At 40.7% G+C, this 17,789-nt stretch overlaps 2 protein-coding genes and 1 long non-coding RNA gene across 3 annotated transcripts; 2 read left to right on the top strand and 1 right to left on the bottom strand.

Moving 5' to 3' along the window:
- Positions 1–775: 775 nt before the first annotated feature.
- Positions 776–1,178, top strand: LOC123440167. The gene is made up of 3 exons (XR_006630291.1): positions 776–855; positions 927–1,019; positions 1,131–1,178. It is a non-coding gene; the product is annotated as an uncharacterized LOC123440167 (long non-coding RNA).
- Positions 1,179–8,962: 7,784 nt separating this feature from the next.
- LOC123444257 lies at positions 8,963–10,465 on the top strand. Its single transcript, XM_045120922.1, has one exon. It carries the CDS (start codon positions 9,175–9,177, stop codon positions 9,892–9,894), a length of 720 nt encoding a protein of 239 aa, XP_044976857.1. The 5' UTR covers positions 8,963–9,174; the 3' UTR covers positions 9,895–10,465.
- A 3,924-nt stretch (positions 10,466–14,389) lies between these two features.
- Positions 14,390–17,305, bottom strand: LOC123444258. Its single transcript, XM_045120923.1, has 6 exons — positions 17,227–17,305; positions 16,924–17,147; positions 16,672–16,815; positions 15,602–15,712; positions 14,782–15,397; positions 14,390–14,668 (listed from the first exon to the last, which is right to left on the bottom strand). Exons 2-5 carry the CDS (start codon positions 16,966–16,968, stop codon positions 15,305–15,307), a joined length of 393 nt encoding a protein of 130 aa, XP_044976858.1. The 5' UTR covers positions 16,969–17,147; positions 17,227–17,305; the 3' UTR covers positions 14,390–14,668; positions 14,782–15,304.
- Between the last annotated feature and the right edge of the window lie 484 nt (positions 17,306–17,789).

Genomic DNA, 17,789 nt, shown 5'->3' with positions numbered 1-17,789 from the left:
GCAAATGGTGTAGATGAATTAATGGGTAATGAAAATCTGGAAAGTGAAGAATTCCAGGGTAGCCATGTCTTTGTAGCTACCTCAAAGACTAGTAAGCATAACAATGCAACTGGATTAGTTGATGAAAATATGGAATATGACGAAGTGCAGGGTAACAATGACGAACCAACTACATCCAAGACTAGTAAGCTCAACAATGGAAATCAGTTACTTGTTGCTTCATTTCGACTGCTACAATTCAAATTTTAGCTCAAATGTTTTTTCCTTTTTTCGTACTTGATTAACACATGTCTTTTGAGTGGTGCACGAACTCAAAAAGGTGAAAAGCGCAGGGTCCGTGGGAAGAATAAATGCAAGGAAGTAGCTGATCTCATGGAGTCCCAAAAAATTAAAGTTCAGTTTTACAATAACCGTGCTCTTTCCAAAAGTTTTGCACGTCACTTGGGTAGAATCGTCCGTAATCCTAGAATTACCCCGATGAGGGTAAAGGAATGGTCCAATATTACTGACGCGGCTCGAAAACATATATTTGAGGCAATTAAGGTATGTTTGGTTCAAAGTTCTAGCAATATAACCTGAATTTCTACACTGTTGTATTTATGTTACTCTGTTTTATGAACAACTATCTAGGACAAGTTTGAAAACATTGACGAGAACATTGCAATTGATGTGTACAAAGATGAGATATTAGACCATGTCAAGAAACTTTGGATCAACCGGCGTGGAGACTTGCACCGCCATTTTGTGAAACCCAACAATACTATGCAGGAGGCTATGAAAAACGTACCTAAAGATATTCCAAAGGATGATTGGGAATGGCTTGTCAAGGAGCATTTCTTCAGCAAGGAGTTTTTGGTAAGTTCTCATGTTGCCTCTTAATTTTGAACCTTTTGTGGAGTTGACAATATAATCTTGTTTAACTACAGAAGAAGAGCAAGAGAAATACCCAAAATAGAGCTAACCTCAAAATGCTTCATCGATCTGGCAGTAAACCCTTTAGACAAATAATTTGGGACATGGTACATACTTTAACTTTTCTTGTTTTTCATTCCCAATAATATAAGATTAGTCTGATTTGTCTTGCCTTTTTTTATTTCAACTAATATGGTCACTTGCATATGTTGGAACAGGGAGGCAAGGAAAACAAGCCACCGAGTATGGATAAACTTTTTTCGGAGGCACACAAGAAGGGTACATCCTTTGTTGATTCTACAACATCCACCAAACATGTAAGACTTAATTTAACCATAATAACTTACATAATGAACAACAAGTGTAAAATTCCTACTTAGATATATAAGTTGATGCAAATAACTTACCGTTGGCACTTCAGGCACAAATTAAGACCATAGTTTAGTTGAATCCTGGTCTTTCAAATGATGAAGTTATGCAGAAATGTGATACATCTAAGCGGCGTGATCGCGTAGTTGGATTTGGAGGTGGAATTAGAGCAAGAGATTTGCGAGGACCAACATTGAGTAAGGCAGAACTGGTTTATCAACTTCAAGCTTCACAGCAAGAGAAACAAGTACTCGAAGAAAAGGTCAATGGCATGGTGCAAGAAGTATCAGAAATTAAGCGTCTTTTGGCTGGTAGATCTCCAAGTGATAGTTCTGATCCTGAACGCAAAGATGATCAAGTAAGCTGTTTTCATACATCGAATTTACATGTCATTAAACTTCGAGACCACTTATTTACTTGGACTGACTTTCATAAACTACTCACATTTTGTAGGAATGATGGTTCATCGTAATATATAGAAGCATAATGTGGCATTGCAATCTCGATGATATCCATTCAAAGAACGGTGGTGTCCTTCGATTGAAGATTAATAAATATTATCTTTCCTAGTTGTCTTTTTCTTAGATATATATGATCAAATACATTGGTGATACAATGAGGAGTGCTTTCGACTCAATTTTCTACATGATATTTTAATGTCAGAATATTGGTATTTATATTAATAAAAGATGATATGGTCCTTTTGATTTAGAATCTTTTGTTTCTGTATTAATGTGGATGCTAATATTGGAATGTTGGTTGCTGCATAAAGTGATTGTTCAATGTAACGTTATACTAAATATAACTGGTTTGGAAGGACACCAAAGTGTGAAGAGAGTGGTCGTTAATGATACTTTCGCTAGCATGATAACATTATTAACAATGACAAAAGTGGTCATTAATACTACAATTGTGGTCGTTATTGCCTTGGGATCAACGACGACACACCGTGCCGTCGTTAGAAGAATAACGACCACAAAAGGTATGTGGTCGTTATACTTTTAACGACGGAGCCTGCTACGACCAGCAGATTGTGGTCGTTAATGACCTTTAACGACCACAATCTGACTTTTAACGACCACATACACCGTCGTTAAAAACAGTTTTCCTAGTAGTGGTGGACATATCTCATGATAGTTATATTCAAAATGTCATGTTTGTTGAATCCCTTGGCTACAATCTTCTTTCTGTATATAGACTAGCGGACTTTGGTTTCAATGTGATATTTACTAAAGTAGGTTGCCAAGTGTTCCATCAAGACAATCATAACAGGGTCTTTACCAATTTTCGTAGAGGTACATTGTCGATTTCACTAAAAAGTTAAAGCTTGTATTTGTCTTACTGCAAAATTTTCTAAAGGTTGGCTATGGCATGGAAGGCTAGGACAAGTAGTTTTTTAATGATATGAAACTTGTTGTTCCATAGTAAGGACGTGCTTGGATTGAGTGTATTTAGATACACATGTATTTAATTTACAGATGTAATTTACAGAGCCAGTAGCAATTTTCACTTGAGAGCAAAACGACGCAGTGAGATGTGTATTATTTACAGGGTGTTGCTGACCGAAACGGCATCCCAAACACGACCTAAACATTTTTTTCAATGTCAGAAAAACATTTTGGAAGCTCGTGAAACATTTTTCTAAATTGTATGCACTTTTTTGAATGTATATAATATTTTTATGAATTATTCAAATATTTATATATATTTCATGAATTTATTTTCAAATGGTACCTACATATTTTAAACATGTGACAAATTTTTAATGCAACGAACATTTTCATGCACATGATTATTATTATTTTTTATGCATTTAACATTTAACATTCTCTAGAAAATATGTAAAGCGATTTCTGTATTATATATGTTTTAAATATTATAAAATATAAACAAAAGTAAAAAATGCAAAATAAATTGTGAAGAAAGACGAAAAACGTGCATGACATCATCGTGGCACAACAACTGGTTACTGGGTCCAGTTCTCGCTCGCTACAGTGGGACATTGTAGCGGGCGGGACATATAACCACACTAATACGAGGACGTGGGGAAATCGATAATGTACATTATATTTTTTTTGAAAACAAATGTGAATACACGTGCTTAATTGGGACATAGGTACCAAACTGTTTGCATCGTAAACTCTATCAGCCACGTAATTAGCAAAGAAAAAATAGACGAGTCTAACTTATTTTTACACGGTATGGATGTAATGTGGTATAGTCTTCGTCGAAACGATGTTCATTGTATAATATGCTATATTTTTGTAATATTTGTTCATACCCCGTGTGTTGTGATAACGAAAAGATGGTTGGAGCCAGATGATTGTTATTAATATATTTAACTGCATATCATAATCATGCAATGCATTTGTTTTAGTAGCTATGAGACAACAATAGTTATAGTTGCGAGGACATGGTGGTGACAATCGTGCATCGATGGACCTCTACTCTAGGACGTGCGGTAAGGTGTCATTTGCTAAAAGACGTTGATGGAGCTATGTTATTCAGTAATTCTGCCATAATGGGGTATCAGAGTTATTATCATAGTCTTAGAACTACCAAACATATTGATGTGGCAAGTAATTAAAGAAGAGAGAGAGTTAGAGTAACATACGTAGATATCGTATCATGTTAAATGTTATGCTATTATGTGTCATGCATGTCAATAAATGAGATCACCTATGATAATAGTTTATGATACTATGTACTATGAAGGTAGTATCATACAATAGTAACATATGCATGATACTACTATATGTTACTCCCCATTATGAGCAGCCTAAGGCTGGCCATAGTGGGACTAACTAAGATAGTATCATGTACTTGGGACTAGCAAATATGCTGATGTGGCAGACAATTAAAAAAAAGGGTTAGAGTAACATAGATAGATACCGTAACATGTTAAATGATATGCTACTATGTGTCATGCATGTCAATAAATAAGATCATCTATGATACCATTTTATGATACTATGCACTATGAAGGTAGTATCATATGCATGATACTACTATATGTTACTCCCCACTATGGCCAGCCTAAGGGGCTATGCCACATCCCACTTATTTAATTGCACTTGATGTCAATTCCTTTTGCTAGTTTTCATTAAGTGCAGCACCTAATTTAATGCACCGTACTATGTGTTTTAGGCTGCTCATAGTGGGGAGTAACATATAATAGTATCATGCATATGTTACTATTGTATGATACTACCTTCATAGTGCATAGTATCATAAACTAGTATCATATGTGTTCTTATTTATTAACATGCATGACACATAGTAGCATAGCATTTGACATGATACGGTATCTACCTATGTTACTATAATCCTCTCTCTCTTCTTTAATTACTTGCCACATCACCATGTTTGCTAGTCCCAAGACTATGTTACTAGCTATGATACCCCCACTATGGCCAGCCTTATAGGGTAACCCCTCATAGAAAATACAAAGTTGTTAGTGTTCATTAAGTTTAGCATCATCTGAAATTTTTCCACTCCAGGGTATGCAATGTTAGAGCATCTCCAGCCTGCATGCTATAAAAGACACGTCCGATAAAAACTGTAGTTTGGCGCGCGAGCGCTGCGCGATGCGCTCTAGCACAAACGTGAAACGTTGGTGGCCGAAAAATATTTTTTCGCGTGCGGGGAAAAGCGGCAACCCGCACACTAGTTATGGCTGTGCGTCGGCTAGCGAGTGCAATAAATCTTGCACGACGTCGTGCTCACCTGTCGTCCTCATTTCCATCTCGTGCTTTCTCCCCGCCTCTTCTCACGCATCGCCGCCGCCGCGCCTTCTCCCCGCCTCCAACGCCCCGTTGCCCCGCGGCCCACCATGTCGCCATGCCCTCGGAGCAGCTCGGGATACCGCAGCGTCCGCTTCCGTCCCTCCGGCATATGTTTTGCGGAGATCCGCTCCAGCGATACACGCCTCGGGCTCGACATATTCGAAACCGCCATACGACACGATAGCATGGCACCTTGGTCGGCCTCATACACAGATGAACTTCAACAACATCTAGACGCGCCAGCAGGCGCCGGATGTCGCACCTCCCCCGCGTCTAGTCATCGAGGAGGACCGCCTCGTCCAGCAAAATCGGGAGCGCCGCCTCCTCGCCGTTGATAGGGACGAGGATGACATGACGGCGTGGCGCGAGCATTTCCCGAAGGACGTCGACGTCGAGAACGAGTTCTAGGCGTAGAGAAGGATGAAGAGTGTTGCGAGTCTGCAGGACAAGCGTGCACGCAAGGCACTGGCGAATGCCTAAATAGACAACCCGCAGGGTCGAGCTGGGACTCGGATGATCCTCGATGGGAAGACGCGTTTACGTCGTCGGGCTACACCACCGAGGAGGAGGAGGAGTCTAGGTGTATTTTTATTTTAGCATGTTTGAATTTGAATTTGCTTGTTATAAATTTGAATTTGAATTTGAATTTTAATATTTGTCATTGAACTATTCATTGTTTATTTTATTTTGTGTATGTTTGATCTTTTTGTTCTATGTTTGAGTGAAAAAAAACTTTTAAAGTTGGGTGTGCGTTATATTTTACCGCGTTTGATGAAGCATTACAACGACGCGCTAAATTTTACAACGTATGAAAAACCTATCACACGTGTACGGACGTTAAAACGCTATTTTAATGTTGTAAAATAATTGCACTCTGCGCTACCGCGCATTCGTTGGTTGACAATGACATTGATGAGACGGGTGCGAAACATTCACGCAACTTGAGGAGTGAGCAAAATTGTCACACACCCATCAAAATACGAAGTTAAATATACTGAAGGTGCCTTAACTTGTTTTGCACGATCAGTTTGGTGTTTAACGTCACCAAATACATAAAATTGATGCTCGAACTTATCCGGTCGTGCAAGTACGGTGCCTCCTTCCATATACGAACGTACGTCCATCCCACGTGACGGTGAGCGGGTGACTCATCTGAATTTTTTAATACAATTATTCAAAATGTTACATAAGAAATTTTTAATACATGCCAATTTATGAGTGCAAGACAAACATTTTTAAAATACACATTATATCATATTTTTTGCATGTAGAACATTTTCCAACAACATGTTAAACATTTTTCGAAATGCACTAACACTTTGTTTAAGTTTATGGCAGTTGTAATTTGTTCTTGCATTTCTTTTTTTTTTGAACTGTAAAAATAATATGACAAACAAAAACAAAGAACTTGAAAAAACGAAAATAAAAGTTGTGCAGGTCCATAGAAGCGTCATACAAATAAAATCATACTTTCTCCGTCCGAAAATAAGTTGTACTAAGCTTGAGACGGTTATTTTAGGACAGAGGGAGTATGAGATATGATCAATGTGTTTACCCACCGGTCTCATTATTTCGTCATTAGTGATATCACAACAATGGCCTAATATGTGGGTCATGGATTTTGAATCACAAATAATTCGCAACCATAGGCAATGGCGCTGTACCGGTGATCATGACGGAGCCACTACGACCACCCTGACCAGGCGCGAGGGTGTCGAACTTTTGTGCTGCAACGAGGACGCGGGAAGGGCTGCGACGACACCGGACTCCGCGACCATGGCGCCAGCGACTTGTGCGGCAAAGGGGAGCGCGTGCGGCGGGGAGGGAGCGGTTGACTTTTTATATTCAGAGAAAAAACACGAGAAAGACGCACGGGAGGAAATCAGACGGCCCCAATCGGGTTTATCGGCTGGCTACGCGGAATATTGTTTTTTGAACATAAAAACGGTAGAGAGATGAACCAGGTCAGGTGACGGTTCCCAGCCGAACTACCTAGCTAGGTCGTCAGCCTACAAAATCACAAACAGGCAGCTCTTAGAAAAGCAAACAGGCCATCACCGAGAAGCCTCAGGGGCAGGGCATCGAAGATCAAGTGCACCATGAAGTCTCGAAACCTGTATTCCCTGCGTGAGGATCTAAATAATGCCGCGGTCGCTGTCATCTGGATTCCCCTCTTCTTCTGGCTACCCATCGGCTGCATGTTTTTCCGCCTGAACGGCCTGCCTCCCAAATTCTCCCTTCAGCTCAGCGAGGCCACGAGTCCCGAGGATCCCCAGACGGCGCTTCCAGCCGATCCAATCTCCAGTACCAGTACCGCCTTCAACATCACCCTGCACGCCGTCAACCGGCGCCCCGGGGACAGGTGCTACCGCCACGGCGAGGCGGCCGTGCTCTACTCCGGCCTCACCGTCGCGTGGGGCCGCACGCCGCGCTTCTGCGTGGGCACGATGGATGCGCGGGACGTGACGGTCGTGGCATGGGCCGACGACGGTGTCGCGTTGCCTGCGTTGCTCGGAGACCAGATGGCGGCGGAGCGGCGTGCCGGCTCGGTGGAGCTCGAGGTCGACGTGCGGCTATTCCGGGGCGACGACGGCTCGGCCAGGCCGACGTGGATGCGGTGCAAGGTGACGACGGGTGGGCCGAAGCCGTCGGACGGGGCTCCATGCACCGTGTTTGCTCGGCAGAATTGGGTCTCGGATATTAGCCCGTACTGGATGCAGACGCTTATAGCCTATGGGTGTAGTCAGATCGAAACGATTGTGCATGGTTTATTCAATCAGTTTGTTTTAATAAAAAAATCAATCAATTTGGTTTATTGATGATTACTAGTAGATGTAAATGCCGAGTTTGATCGTTTGTGGTCGAGTTTTTCTTTCATTTTTATTTGTATTAATTATTATCCGATACATGATTACTGAATTTGATTCATGTTTAATAGATTGGTTTTTCTATTCAAATGAATAAGTGACGCACGCTGATGTATGACACTTCGACCCTGATGTTTTTCAATAGCAATTTCAATCGCGCAAAGATGATAAATTTTAGTGACACACAACAAGTCTTTAGTGGGGGCTGTTACGCGTCCACCGACGGATGTTTAGTAAACATCCGCCACCTCAACGACCGTTGGATGTATCGGTGCAGCCGTCCGATCTACGTTCCCGCACTCAATAGTTCATGAAACAGAGGTCGAGTTGCAGAAACAATAGCCGCGTTGCGAAAACAATAGATGCGGGGACAGATCTCGCGGTGCCTCATCCTCCTCGTGCTGGCGGGGCTGCTGCTGGCGCTCCTCCGGCCGCTGTCGTCGACGTCCAGGCGGTCCTTACTAACGCTGCTCATCGTGCCCAACACTGACCTTCCGCAGTCGCCCTCGGCGTTCGCAGCCGCCACAGGTCCGACCTTGCCGACGTGCTCCCGGCCTCTGGGAAGCTGGTCACCACGCTGTTCCAGATTCTGAAACAACTGCCCAGTTTCTGAAACAACGATCCAGTTTCAGGAAACGGTTCGCGATTAGACGTTGTTCCAATTTCTGAAACAACTACCCAGTTTCTGAAACAACGGTCCAGTTTCAGAAAACGGTTATTAGGTCGAGGCGAGATCCATCGGACGAGCGTCCGACGGATGGATCGCGCGGATCAGCCGGTGAAAGGTAAGACTTTTCCTTTTTCTTTTTTGTTTTTACAGAAGACACACGACAAATCTTTATCCAAAATAAACTGAAACACTAAAGTTGTCATGCTTGACAATTAAAATTATCATTCTGACGTCACTTTCATGTAACAGACGTGTGGCACTTATCATGGTCCTTGTTCTACTGATTTAAAATTGCAAGTAGGAGGAGAAGGGATAAAAGAACGCGGGCTACCGGAACACAAGCTTCACAGGCCATCGTGGTTACGTTCGCCAACCATATACTCCGTAGATAAGAAACCGACTGAAATCAGGTTCTGCACCACCTCAACAGATCGACCTTATATATTGGCGTACTGCCCCAGGCAATCCAAAAAGAAAAAGAAAACACTAAGAAAAACTAGTACAACAAGAATTCGTAGTAGGCGCACGTTCCCTACCGGCCGGCCGGCCGGGAAGATCGGTACACGGCAACATGGCATCTCTTCTCTTCCGACTCGTGCGAGCCTCGTTGAATCTGTCCAAGCAAATACAGTACCCGGCGAGGAAGCCCCGACGCAATCTTCCGACCGTCCTTGGCGGCGACTTCATCAAGAGGCCGGCGCTCAAACTCAACTGCCCCAGGTACATCATCTCCACCATCTGCGAATTCGCCGTGTCGATCGGCTTGCTATGGACGCTGTGGTGCTACTTCACCTACGACTCGCCGCGCGTGTTTTCCGCCCGCTTGACGCCGGCGATCCCGAGGAACGGCAGCGTAGGGGCTCCGGCCGCGATGGCGTCCACCCGCCACCGGGCCGCCTTGGACGTCGTCCTGCACGCCAGCAACCGCCGCGCCACGGGGAGCTGCTACCACCACGGGGAGGGGGCGGTGACCTACGGCGGCTACACCGTCGCGTCGGGCCGCGCGCCCGACTTCTGCGTGCCGTGGAACGGGGCGCGCGAGGTGCCGTTCAGGCTGGCGTGGGACTGGGACGACGGCTCCGGGCTGCCCGAGAGCCTGCGCGGCCGCATCGCGGCGGCGGAGAAGGTCGGCGCCGTGGAGTTCGAGGTCCAGGTGCGGCTACTCCGGGGAGGCGATGCCCGCTCCGGCACCGGCACGCCGACGTGGATGTGGTGCAAGGCGAGGATGGGTGGCGCCGTCACGCCCTGCACCGTGTTCGCTCCGCAGAACTGGTTTTCGCCCCTCGCCTAGCCGCCTCCCTCCGGTAATGCAGCCGTCGGTACTTCTTTTCTTTACCTCGCTATATACTACTCCCTCCGTTCCGTTCCAAAATATAAGACGATTTCATTAGGAAACTACGTACGGAGCAAAACGAGTGAATTTATACTCTAAAATATGTCTATGTACATCCGTATATAGTTCATAGTGTAATCTTTAAAAGGTCTTATATTTAGAAACGGAGGGAGTAGTAGTATCAGATTGATAGTAGTACAAGGTTGATAGTAAGCATGAGACGATATTATCAATGTCCACTTCTCAAACGACCTGACGTACAATGCTGCTAATCCAAAGCTGTCATCATAAGATAGTAGTACAATGCTGCTAATCTGTTTGGGTGCCAGAAAGAAAGAATATTGGAGATTTTCTAAGTGAATACATAGCCTTTTTCTTTTTCTTTATCTTATGATGACAGCTTTGGATTGTATAGAAATTTCGAACAATCGGCCCTACGTGAATGCAAGTATCCATCTTCCTTATAAAACCTTGAAGAATTATAGATGGTTCTCAGAGGAAGGAATACATGCTAGCTATCTGCGCGAAATTATGCATTTGTTGCCCCGCATATATCAACATCGATCATGCATTTCCTAAGTTTTGCACGTACACAACTGCATGCTCAAGTTTTCCTACAGTATGAATGTATGATTGATGAGAGATTTTACCCACCTATAGCAGTATTATCGTGTGGTTAATTGAACTGAACCCGGCCCCCCTATCCTTTGGCAATTCCATCACATTGTTTTGTTGCACCAAAACAACACACGGTTGCTGAAACATACGACGCGCCACCAACAACATATCAGGAACGATGTACAAGAAAGTGCATCCAGGGAAGGTATTCTTCCGTATCCAACAGCAGGAAATTTGTTTGCAGTTGCCAACACCATAGTTTCCATTCCATTCTTCAGCTTCAGCCCACGACCTCAGTAGTGTTTAACAGGCTACCAGCTAGATTCACCAACCTTTGCTGACCTTCAGTCAGTCGACACCTGCTTATAGAAACGAGATCATTACAACAAATCCACCTTCAAGAATGTGCTTTTGAACATGGATAATACAGTTTGAACTCTCAAAATGATAGTATAACATGATCCACACCTTTTTTTGAGATGAACCCACACATTATTGGATTAATTATAGATCCAAGCATCGATTTGGACAGTCAAAAGAGTGATCAAACATTTCGCAAAGAAGGGGGTGTAATCACGACTTACCTAACTCAAAGCAAATGTTGTGGCACAGATTCAGCATGAGGCAGAGTTCGAGCAGGAAGCTGAATGATCTTTCCCTCTATCTCGGACAACTTCTCAGCAATTGAACGACGTAACCATAAGAAGGTCTCGAGTCCCCGTAGGCAGCCAATAACATAAGATCCGATCTGAGGAAGAAAATAATACGAAGTTTTACATTACATATCATATACTACCTTCGTCCGAAAATACTTGTCACTCAAATGGATGTATCTAAACGTATTTAATGCTAGATACATCCGTTTGAGCGACAAGTATTTTCGGACGGAGGGAGTATAAGGTTACACTTTTGCAACCATTCAGTTATATCCTGCAGTTAGGAGTATGTAGCAGTGGCAGACCGAGGATTAAATTTTAGGTTGACCAGAAGAAACCATTGTGCCTACTCATTAAAACTACACAAGCAAAGGACCACCTTTAGAGAAGGTTCTAGCTGTTGGAAACACGCGTTACTGAATCATGTCCGTAGCTGATTTAGATATTCTTTTTATACTAGAAAACTAGGAAATATTGCCACTGCACATTTGCTGGATTAAATGCAAGATGTTTCTATCTAGCAGAGCGCAAACACTGAAACAAAGAAAAATCAGGTTGGTGGACATAGGAGGAACGGGACGCACCAAATCCAATCATGTATATACCTAAGTAGTTGACCCTTAAAAGTGCACACATGCCACCTCGTCACCCACTACTTCTAACATGCATGGGAAATGTTATATTCTCTCTCGATGTGCACATATCCCAACTCACCATCTCATCAACCATACTAATTATATTTCTCTCAACATGTATGAGAAATAGTACTTATATTATATATGTATTTACAACACTATATAATAAGCAAATATAACATATATAATAAGCAAATATAATATATTATATCTATTTTAGTTTCCATTTTGATTCCATAATAAATATTACAATTAATCACTACACTGACGCACATATATCATCTACTAGTTTAATTAGAAGTGGCGAGTCTTAACTCCTTGTGTTGCTAACTAGTAAGACTCTTTATGAAGTACCACATTTGTCTCTAATTATGAGATGTTTTGGATATTTCGATATGAACGACATACTGATTGAAATGAATGAACACACACTAAAACACGTCAATATACATCCGATTCAAATAAAAGTTAAAACATCTTACATTAGGCAACGGAGGGCGTATATTTTCTTGACATAATGCTAGTTAGGCCACATTAATGTTGAAGCAGAATTAGGCCACATTATATACATCCAATTTAGTTCTTGCTAGAGTAGAGTATAAAGGCCAGCGGTAAATAAATAGACACAACTAATTGGGAATTTTTCCAGCAGTGTGCACCCTATAGAAAACAGTTCTCCAATTGTACGTGAAAAGATCCATTTAGGTTGGCTCGACTTATTTCCATGTGCATGTTGTGGATAATGTTCTACCTAGACTTAACAGAGATCACTGATAAGAGAATAACGTTAAGGCACCCTTTCGCAAAGAAAAAAATGTAAGTCCTTTTCACACACAAAAAAAGAGAATTTGGAATTCATATCTAACGTGTAAGCAAAGCACGTATGTCAAGTGGCACATCAGCAAACGTGTAGTTTATGAGTGGTAAAAAATAATTGATCTAATTATTAGGTTAGGGCTCGCGCAGCAAGGGCCACACTCTAACAATACCATGCAACAAAACACCATCTCTCTCACTCATGCATGCAACAGTCAAGAGGCCAATAAATGCAAGCATAATATCACTAGGATTCCCATAACTAAAATTAAACATTTTTCACCTCTTCAAAGGTTAATCCAATTTACAATCTGCTTTTAGCCTCATTGCCACAATACAATTAGTAATTGTCATTTTATCGTTGTTCTGTTAACATGGTATTTCTTTACCAAGTTACCGACTGAGCATTGTTCTCCATCCATGTAAGATCTGCACGATAATATTCTCATGATATGGTAACATCTCTACTAGCTGATAGGACTTCAATACTCAAGCATGGACCTACATAACTTTGCAATACCTAAATACTACTCCCTCCGTCCTAAAATAAGTGTTAACTTTGTACTAGCTCTAATACAAAGATGTACTAAGATTGAAACACTTATTTTGAGACAGAGGGAGTAATATATATGGTAACCATTTAATACTACTTCTTCCGTCTTGATTTATTAGTCCTCCTAGTATCTTGCATCAAGTTTTTTGACCATGAATTTGATTAACAAAAACAATACTAACATTGAAAGTTTTTCTTAATTTTGAATTGGACGATATAAATTTAGTGACATATAATTTACCCACAAAAAGATAGACATACAACTTATATTTTGGTGCCTACATATATGGTCAAAATTTGACCCAGATTACGAGAGAGGGAGGGGGGGGGGGGGGATAGAAGAAGTAACATGGTAGCCTGTGGCCAACAGAAGTATCTGACATAATAAATTGAGATATTGTCCTGAAGCCCTAGTCAAACAGAGTTAATGCTACAGATTTATAATGGGAGGAATTTATATTTGACAACTAATCCTGATATCATCATTGAAGAAAATTCTTTTGAATTTTCAAATTTTGGATTTGGCAACTAATTTTGATGATATCAGCATGACGTGGAATTTATGCATATATGCACCTCCCCTCGACATGGGAAGATAGAGTTGTGTTTCTTGCTCCAAATTTCTGATTATTACTCCCTCCGTTCCTAAATACAAATCTTTTTAAAGATTTCACTAGGGAGGCTACATACGAAGCAAAATGAGTGAATCTATATCTAAAGTATGTCTATATACATCCGTATGTTGCGAATATTGCTTTTGGCTCCCGAGCTCACTGGAGACCTTTAAATTCAAACTTCAAATTCAGTGAAAAATTGTATTTTAATGTTTCAAAAAAATCTGAAAAAATTAAATAGATAAATGAAGGTATAATACACAAGTGTGTAAATTTTCAGAACAAAATACGTTGAAATGAGGGCTGTGCAAAAAAGACAAATCTGAGGCTGTTTAACACATGTTACTATTCATCATTTCAGACCATGAATTTGTCTTTTTTATACAGATCACGTTTTAAAGTATTTTGACCTGAAATTTAAAACACATGTCGGTTACATCCTTACATACATGCATTTTTTTACAGAATTTTTTGAACCATAAAAATTTGAATTTGAATTTTTCAAAAATAAAGGCCTCCATGGAGCTCGGCCTCCAAAACGCCATTCTTATATGTTGTCCCTAATAAAACCTCTTAAAAGACTTATATTTAGAAAAGGAGGGAGTACAACATGTAAGTAAACATGAAGCGCATTCATAAGGTCAAGCTAATCTAATGGTTACATCATCATGTACAAAAATAAAAATGTTATTAGCAATAATGTATTTCCTACTTAGGGCATGACCAACGCTCCAGCTTGGACCGCTGCCCCGTTGATCCACGTTGGACGAGCTTCTGACGTGGAGGAGAAAGGGAAAAAGACTGATGCTTGCAGACCGAGACGGGATCTTGCAGAAGAGGCTGCTTCCTCACCGTAATAAAGTGTTAGAAAGGTAAAAAAAGAAAGGAAAGGACGAACAAGAACTGAAGGACGGCGGTAGAACTGGAAAAGGCACAAGCTGGAAAGGACGTACGTGGGGCAGCCGAGGTGATGCTGCTTCGGCTGGATAGAAATTATCCATACGATGGCCCCGTTGTTTTTTTTCATGCGTGGAGGCTGAAACCACACCATTCTAGCGCCTCATAGTTCATGCCCTTATAAAGACTGGAATTGGGGGTGATTTCACTCCCAACTCTTCATTCTTACTGGGCCTACCTTCCTTCTTTCCCAATCTTTTTCCTTGTGTCGTATTTCTTCCATGTGCCTATCCTTCCGCATCTCAAAATTTTAGTTTCATGTATATTTAAATCTTGCAACCCTCCTATGATTGTTTTAGTCACTGCCTGCAACTGCCTCCTTGTCTTTTTTTCTCATTGTACCCATGAAACGGTCATATTACACGTATGTTTTTCCATTGATCTTCCATGCCACGTGTCTAACTCAGCTTATTTGTGATCCCGTAGCAACCACGAGCACCGACCTAGTTACACTTGAATATATCTGTTTCTTGCACATTGATCCAGTGAATCAAGATTTGGTGATAACTGTGTTTCAATCTAAATCACCACTTCAATCACCAACGAATTCATCTTAATACGCCACGAAGTTGGGGGGTCACCGGTTACCATCAAGGAGATGGCAACATAATTCTGTGGAGATAATATGTTAAAAATATAATATATTTTTTCTCAAATGAACTATATACTTACTTGTTACTTAACAACATATTTGAAGCATAAAAGTTGCATTAGAAGTTTAGAAGATTGCTAGGTACATTGGAAAAGAATGGGGCAACGTAAAAAGTGAAGACATATATATGCAACATACCTATCCACAATATAATTAATTCGTACCTTGTATTCCTCTGAAATGCATAGCTGAGGATGGATAAGCCACAAGAATCCATTTACTGATCCCACCAAGGAGGCAATAAACAGATACCGATTAATCTTGGCATAGTACACCTACACACCAAAACAACAAGATGATATATTTAGTCAATGCCACAGTGACTCCACGCGAAGGTAGAGTTCAGTACCACAAGTATATTCCTTGAAAAAATAAAACAGCAATGGTGTGTAGTCATATTGCATTCAAGTGAAAAACAAAAGTAGCTGCATTTTCCTTTATCCATACCACAGCTGCAGACTTGAACAAGACTCTAGCATCACTATGGTGACTCAAAAATTCACCAATTTAATTTCTTACAGTAAGAATAAGAATATACATGAGTAAGTGACTAACAAATCAGTTTCCTATATTATGTAAATGCTAGCCAAATCTAGAATATTTTTATCTTTCTTGATACCTAAGTATTATTATGATCCACCATGAGAATTAAACATTGTATGATTCCGTGTTGTCCAATATGTATACTCTTTTTTTCCTGGGATCGCACCAGGTTGTGTTTTTTAATTGTAGAATACGAATTTATGATCTATACGTATTATTTTGTTTATACATGGAGATTTCATATAGTCTAGCTAGAAACTATGTAAACATAAAGAGATAGCACTAGAATCGTAGCAATGCGAATTAATACCATAGGAATATGCCTCCGTTTAGTTTACAGATCCATCGGAGCTTAATTTGTCTGACTGTTAACACGATTTTTTAAAATATATACTTGTCTGAAACAAACATGCAAAAATAATAAGAACACCTCTGATATTCCCGACCTTGCATTTAAGGGGGAAAAACTTGGACAGCTGAAAATGAGTGGTTTTGTAATTAAACTGGGTATGCCTAATACTGAAGTCATCAAACATGATGTAAAACCGTTAACATGCATCTTATAGAAGTATGATTAATAACCTAGATGTAACAATAGAAACACAAACCAAGGGCACTTAAAATTTGTTCCTTCATAAATGGAATTAGTAAAGGTAGTATCAGTGTCTAAACAACTAGACATAAGACAGACCGTGGATCCAATACGGAAAGAATGAGACAGTACACTCAGTGCTACTCCTATCCAGCCAAGTGCTTGTCTATGTATTTTATGAAGAATTCCACCACCGACAACGACGAAGATTATCAGTTTAATTCCCCATCTTACTCGCTGGTCCTACAATGTAAATATTATACAAACAAAGAAATAGTCATATAAACATATTTCCGTAGACATGTAACACATGCAGGATTGCATTTAAATAATAACAGTAAATTGTATTACCCCAGAATTCCAAGTCATCACTGTAACTATAAGAGACAAGATCATGTGTATACCGCACCCAAAACAGCAGGTCAGTAACACAGGATATGCTGAATAATGTGGATCAGAGCATTCCTTAAAATACCAGATCCAAAGAATATAATCCAGAAAACCAACAAACAAAAACCACCAAAAGAATGTTTGTGCATCAGTTCGTGGATTGGGCTTACTCTTTGATACGCAAGCTGAAAAATATTAGATTAGATTTCAGTATGGCTACTGTTTATAATGTAGTACAAATAGTAAAATGCTAACTTAACTTACAATGGACAGAAAAATATGACGAAGGACACAGTGAAAGACAGCCAGGGCACAAGCTGGTCCTTCGTGGATTCCATCCGGGAGCAAACTATGGTGGTGTTATCACTGGAAATGTTCATTAAAATGGACATTCAGATTCTTATTTAATTTTCACTACAAATACCAGCAAATTCACTGAAAGAGATGCAAGGGTGTACCAGGGGTTATTGGCAATAATAGGTGTGGAGGTACGTGGAGAAATCGCTGGCTCTTGCTGACAGCGAGCGGGATGAATTTGCAACGCAAGCAAAATAATCACAAGCAGTACAACCCATCTGGATTCCATGTTGTACTGAAAAAGAATAACCAAAAGAAGAGGATTATAAATGTGGATAATAGCACACATTACTATTAATGGATGAACTATCTAAATGCATGAAACACTAAAATATGTTAAAACAAGCAGTCAAATTTTGCATTCAATTATCTAATGGACCTCATCTTCATCCTTGGTTGATATTTGTTGCTTTCTTTCCTGCAATCTAACCCTAGCCCACCGCCATGTGCCTTGCAACATGGCTGCTGAC

The sequence above is a fragment of the Hordeum vulgare genome, chromosome 3H, assembly GCF_904849725.1.
Source record: "Hordeum vulgare subsp. vulgare chromosome 3H, MorexV3_pseudomolecules_assembly, whole genome shotgun sequence".
Lineage (NCBI taxonomy): Eukaryota > Viridiplantae > Streptophyta > Magnoliopsida > Poales > Poaceae > Hordeum > Hordeum vulgare.
The sequence above is the reverse complement of the archived record's forward strand: the minus strand, read 5'-3'. Positions and strand labels throughout refer to the sequence as shown.

Excerpts from the sequence above, each read along its gene's own strand:
- LOC123444258 (XM_045120923.1), bottom strand. The coding sequence starts at position 16,968 with ATGATCTTGTCTCTTATAGTTACAGTGATGACTTGGAATTCTGGG. Across the intron at positions 16,816-16,923 it reads TGATGACTTGGAATTCTGGG|GACCAGCGAGTAAGATGGGG; the intron begins GTAATACAATTT and ends TTTACATTGTAG. Across the intron at positions 15,398-15,601 it reads GCATTTCAGAGGAATACAAG|AATTATGTTGCCATCTCCTT; the intron begins GTACGAATTAAT and ends TTATCTCCACAG.
- LOC123444257 (XM_045120922.1), top strand. The coding sequence starts at position 9,175 with ATGGCATCTCTTCTCTTCCGACTCGTGCGAGCCTCGTTGAATCTGTCC.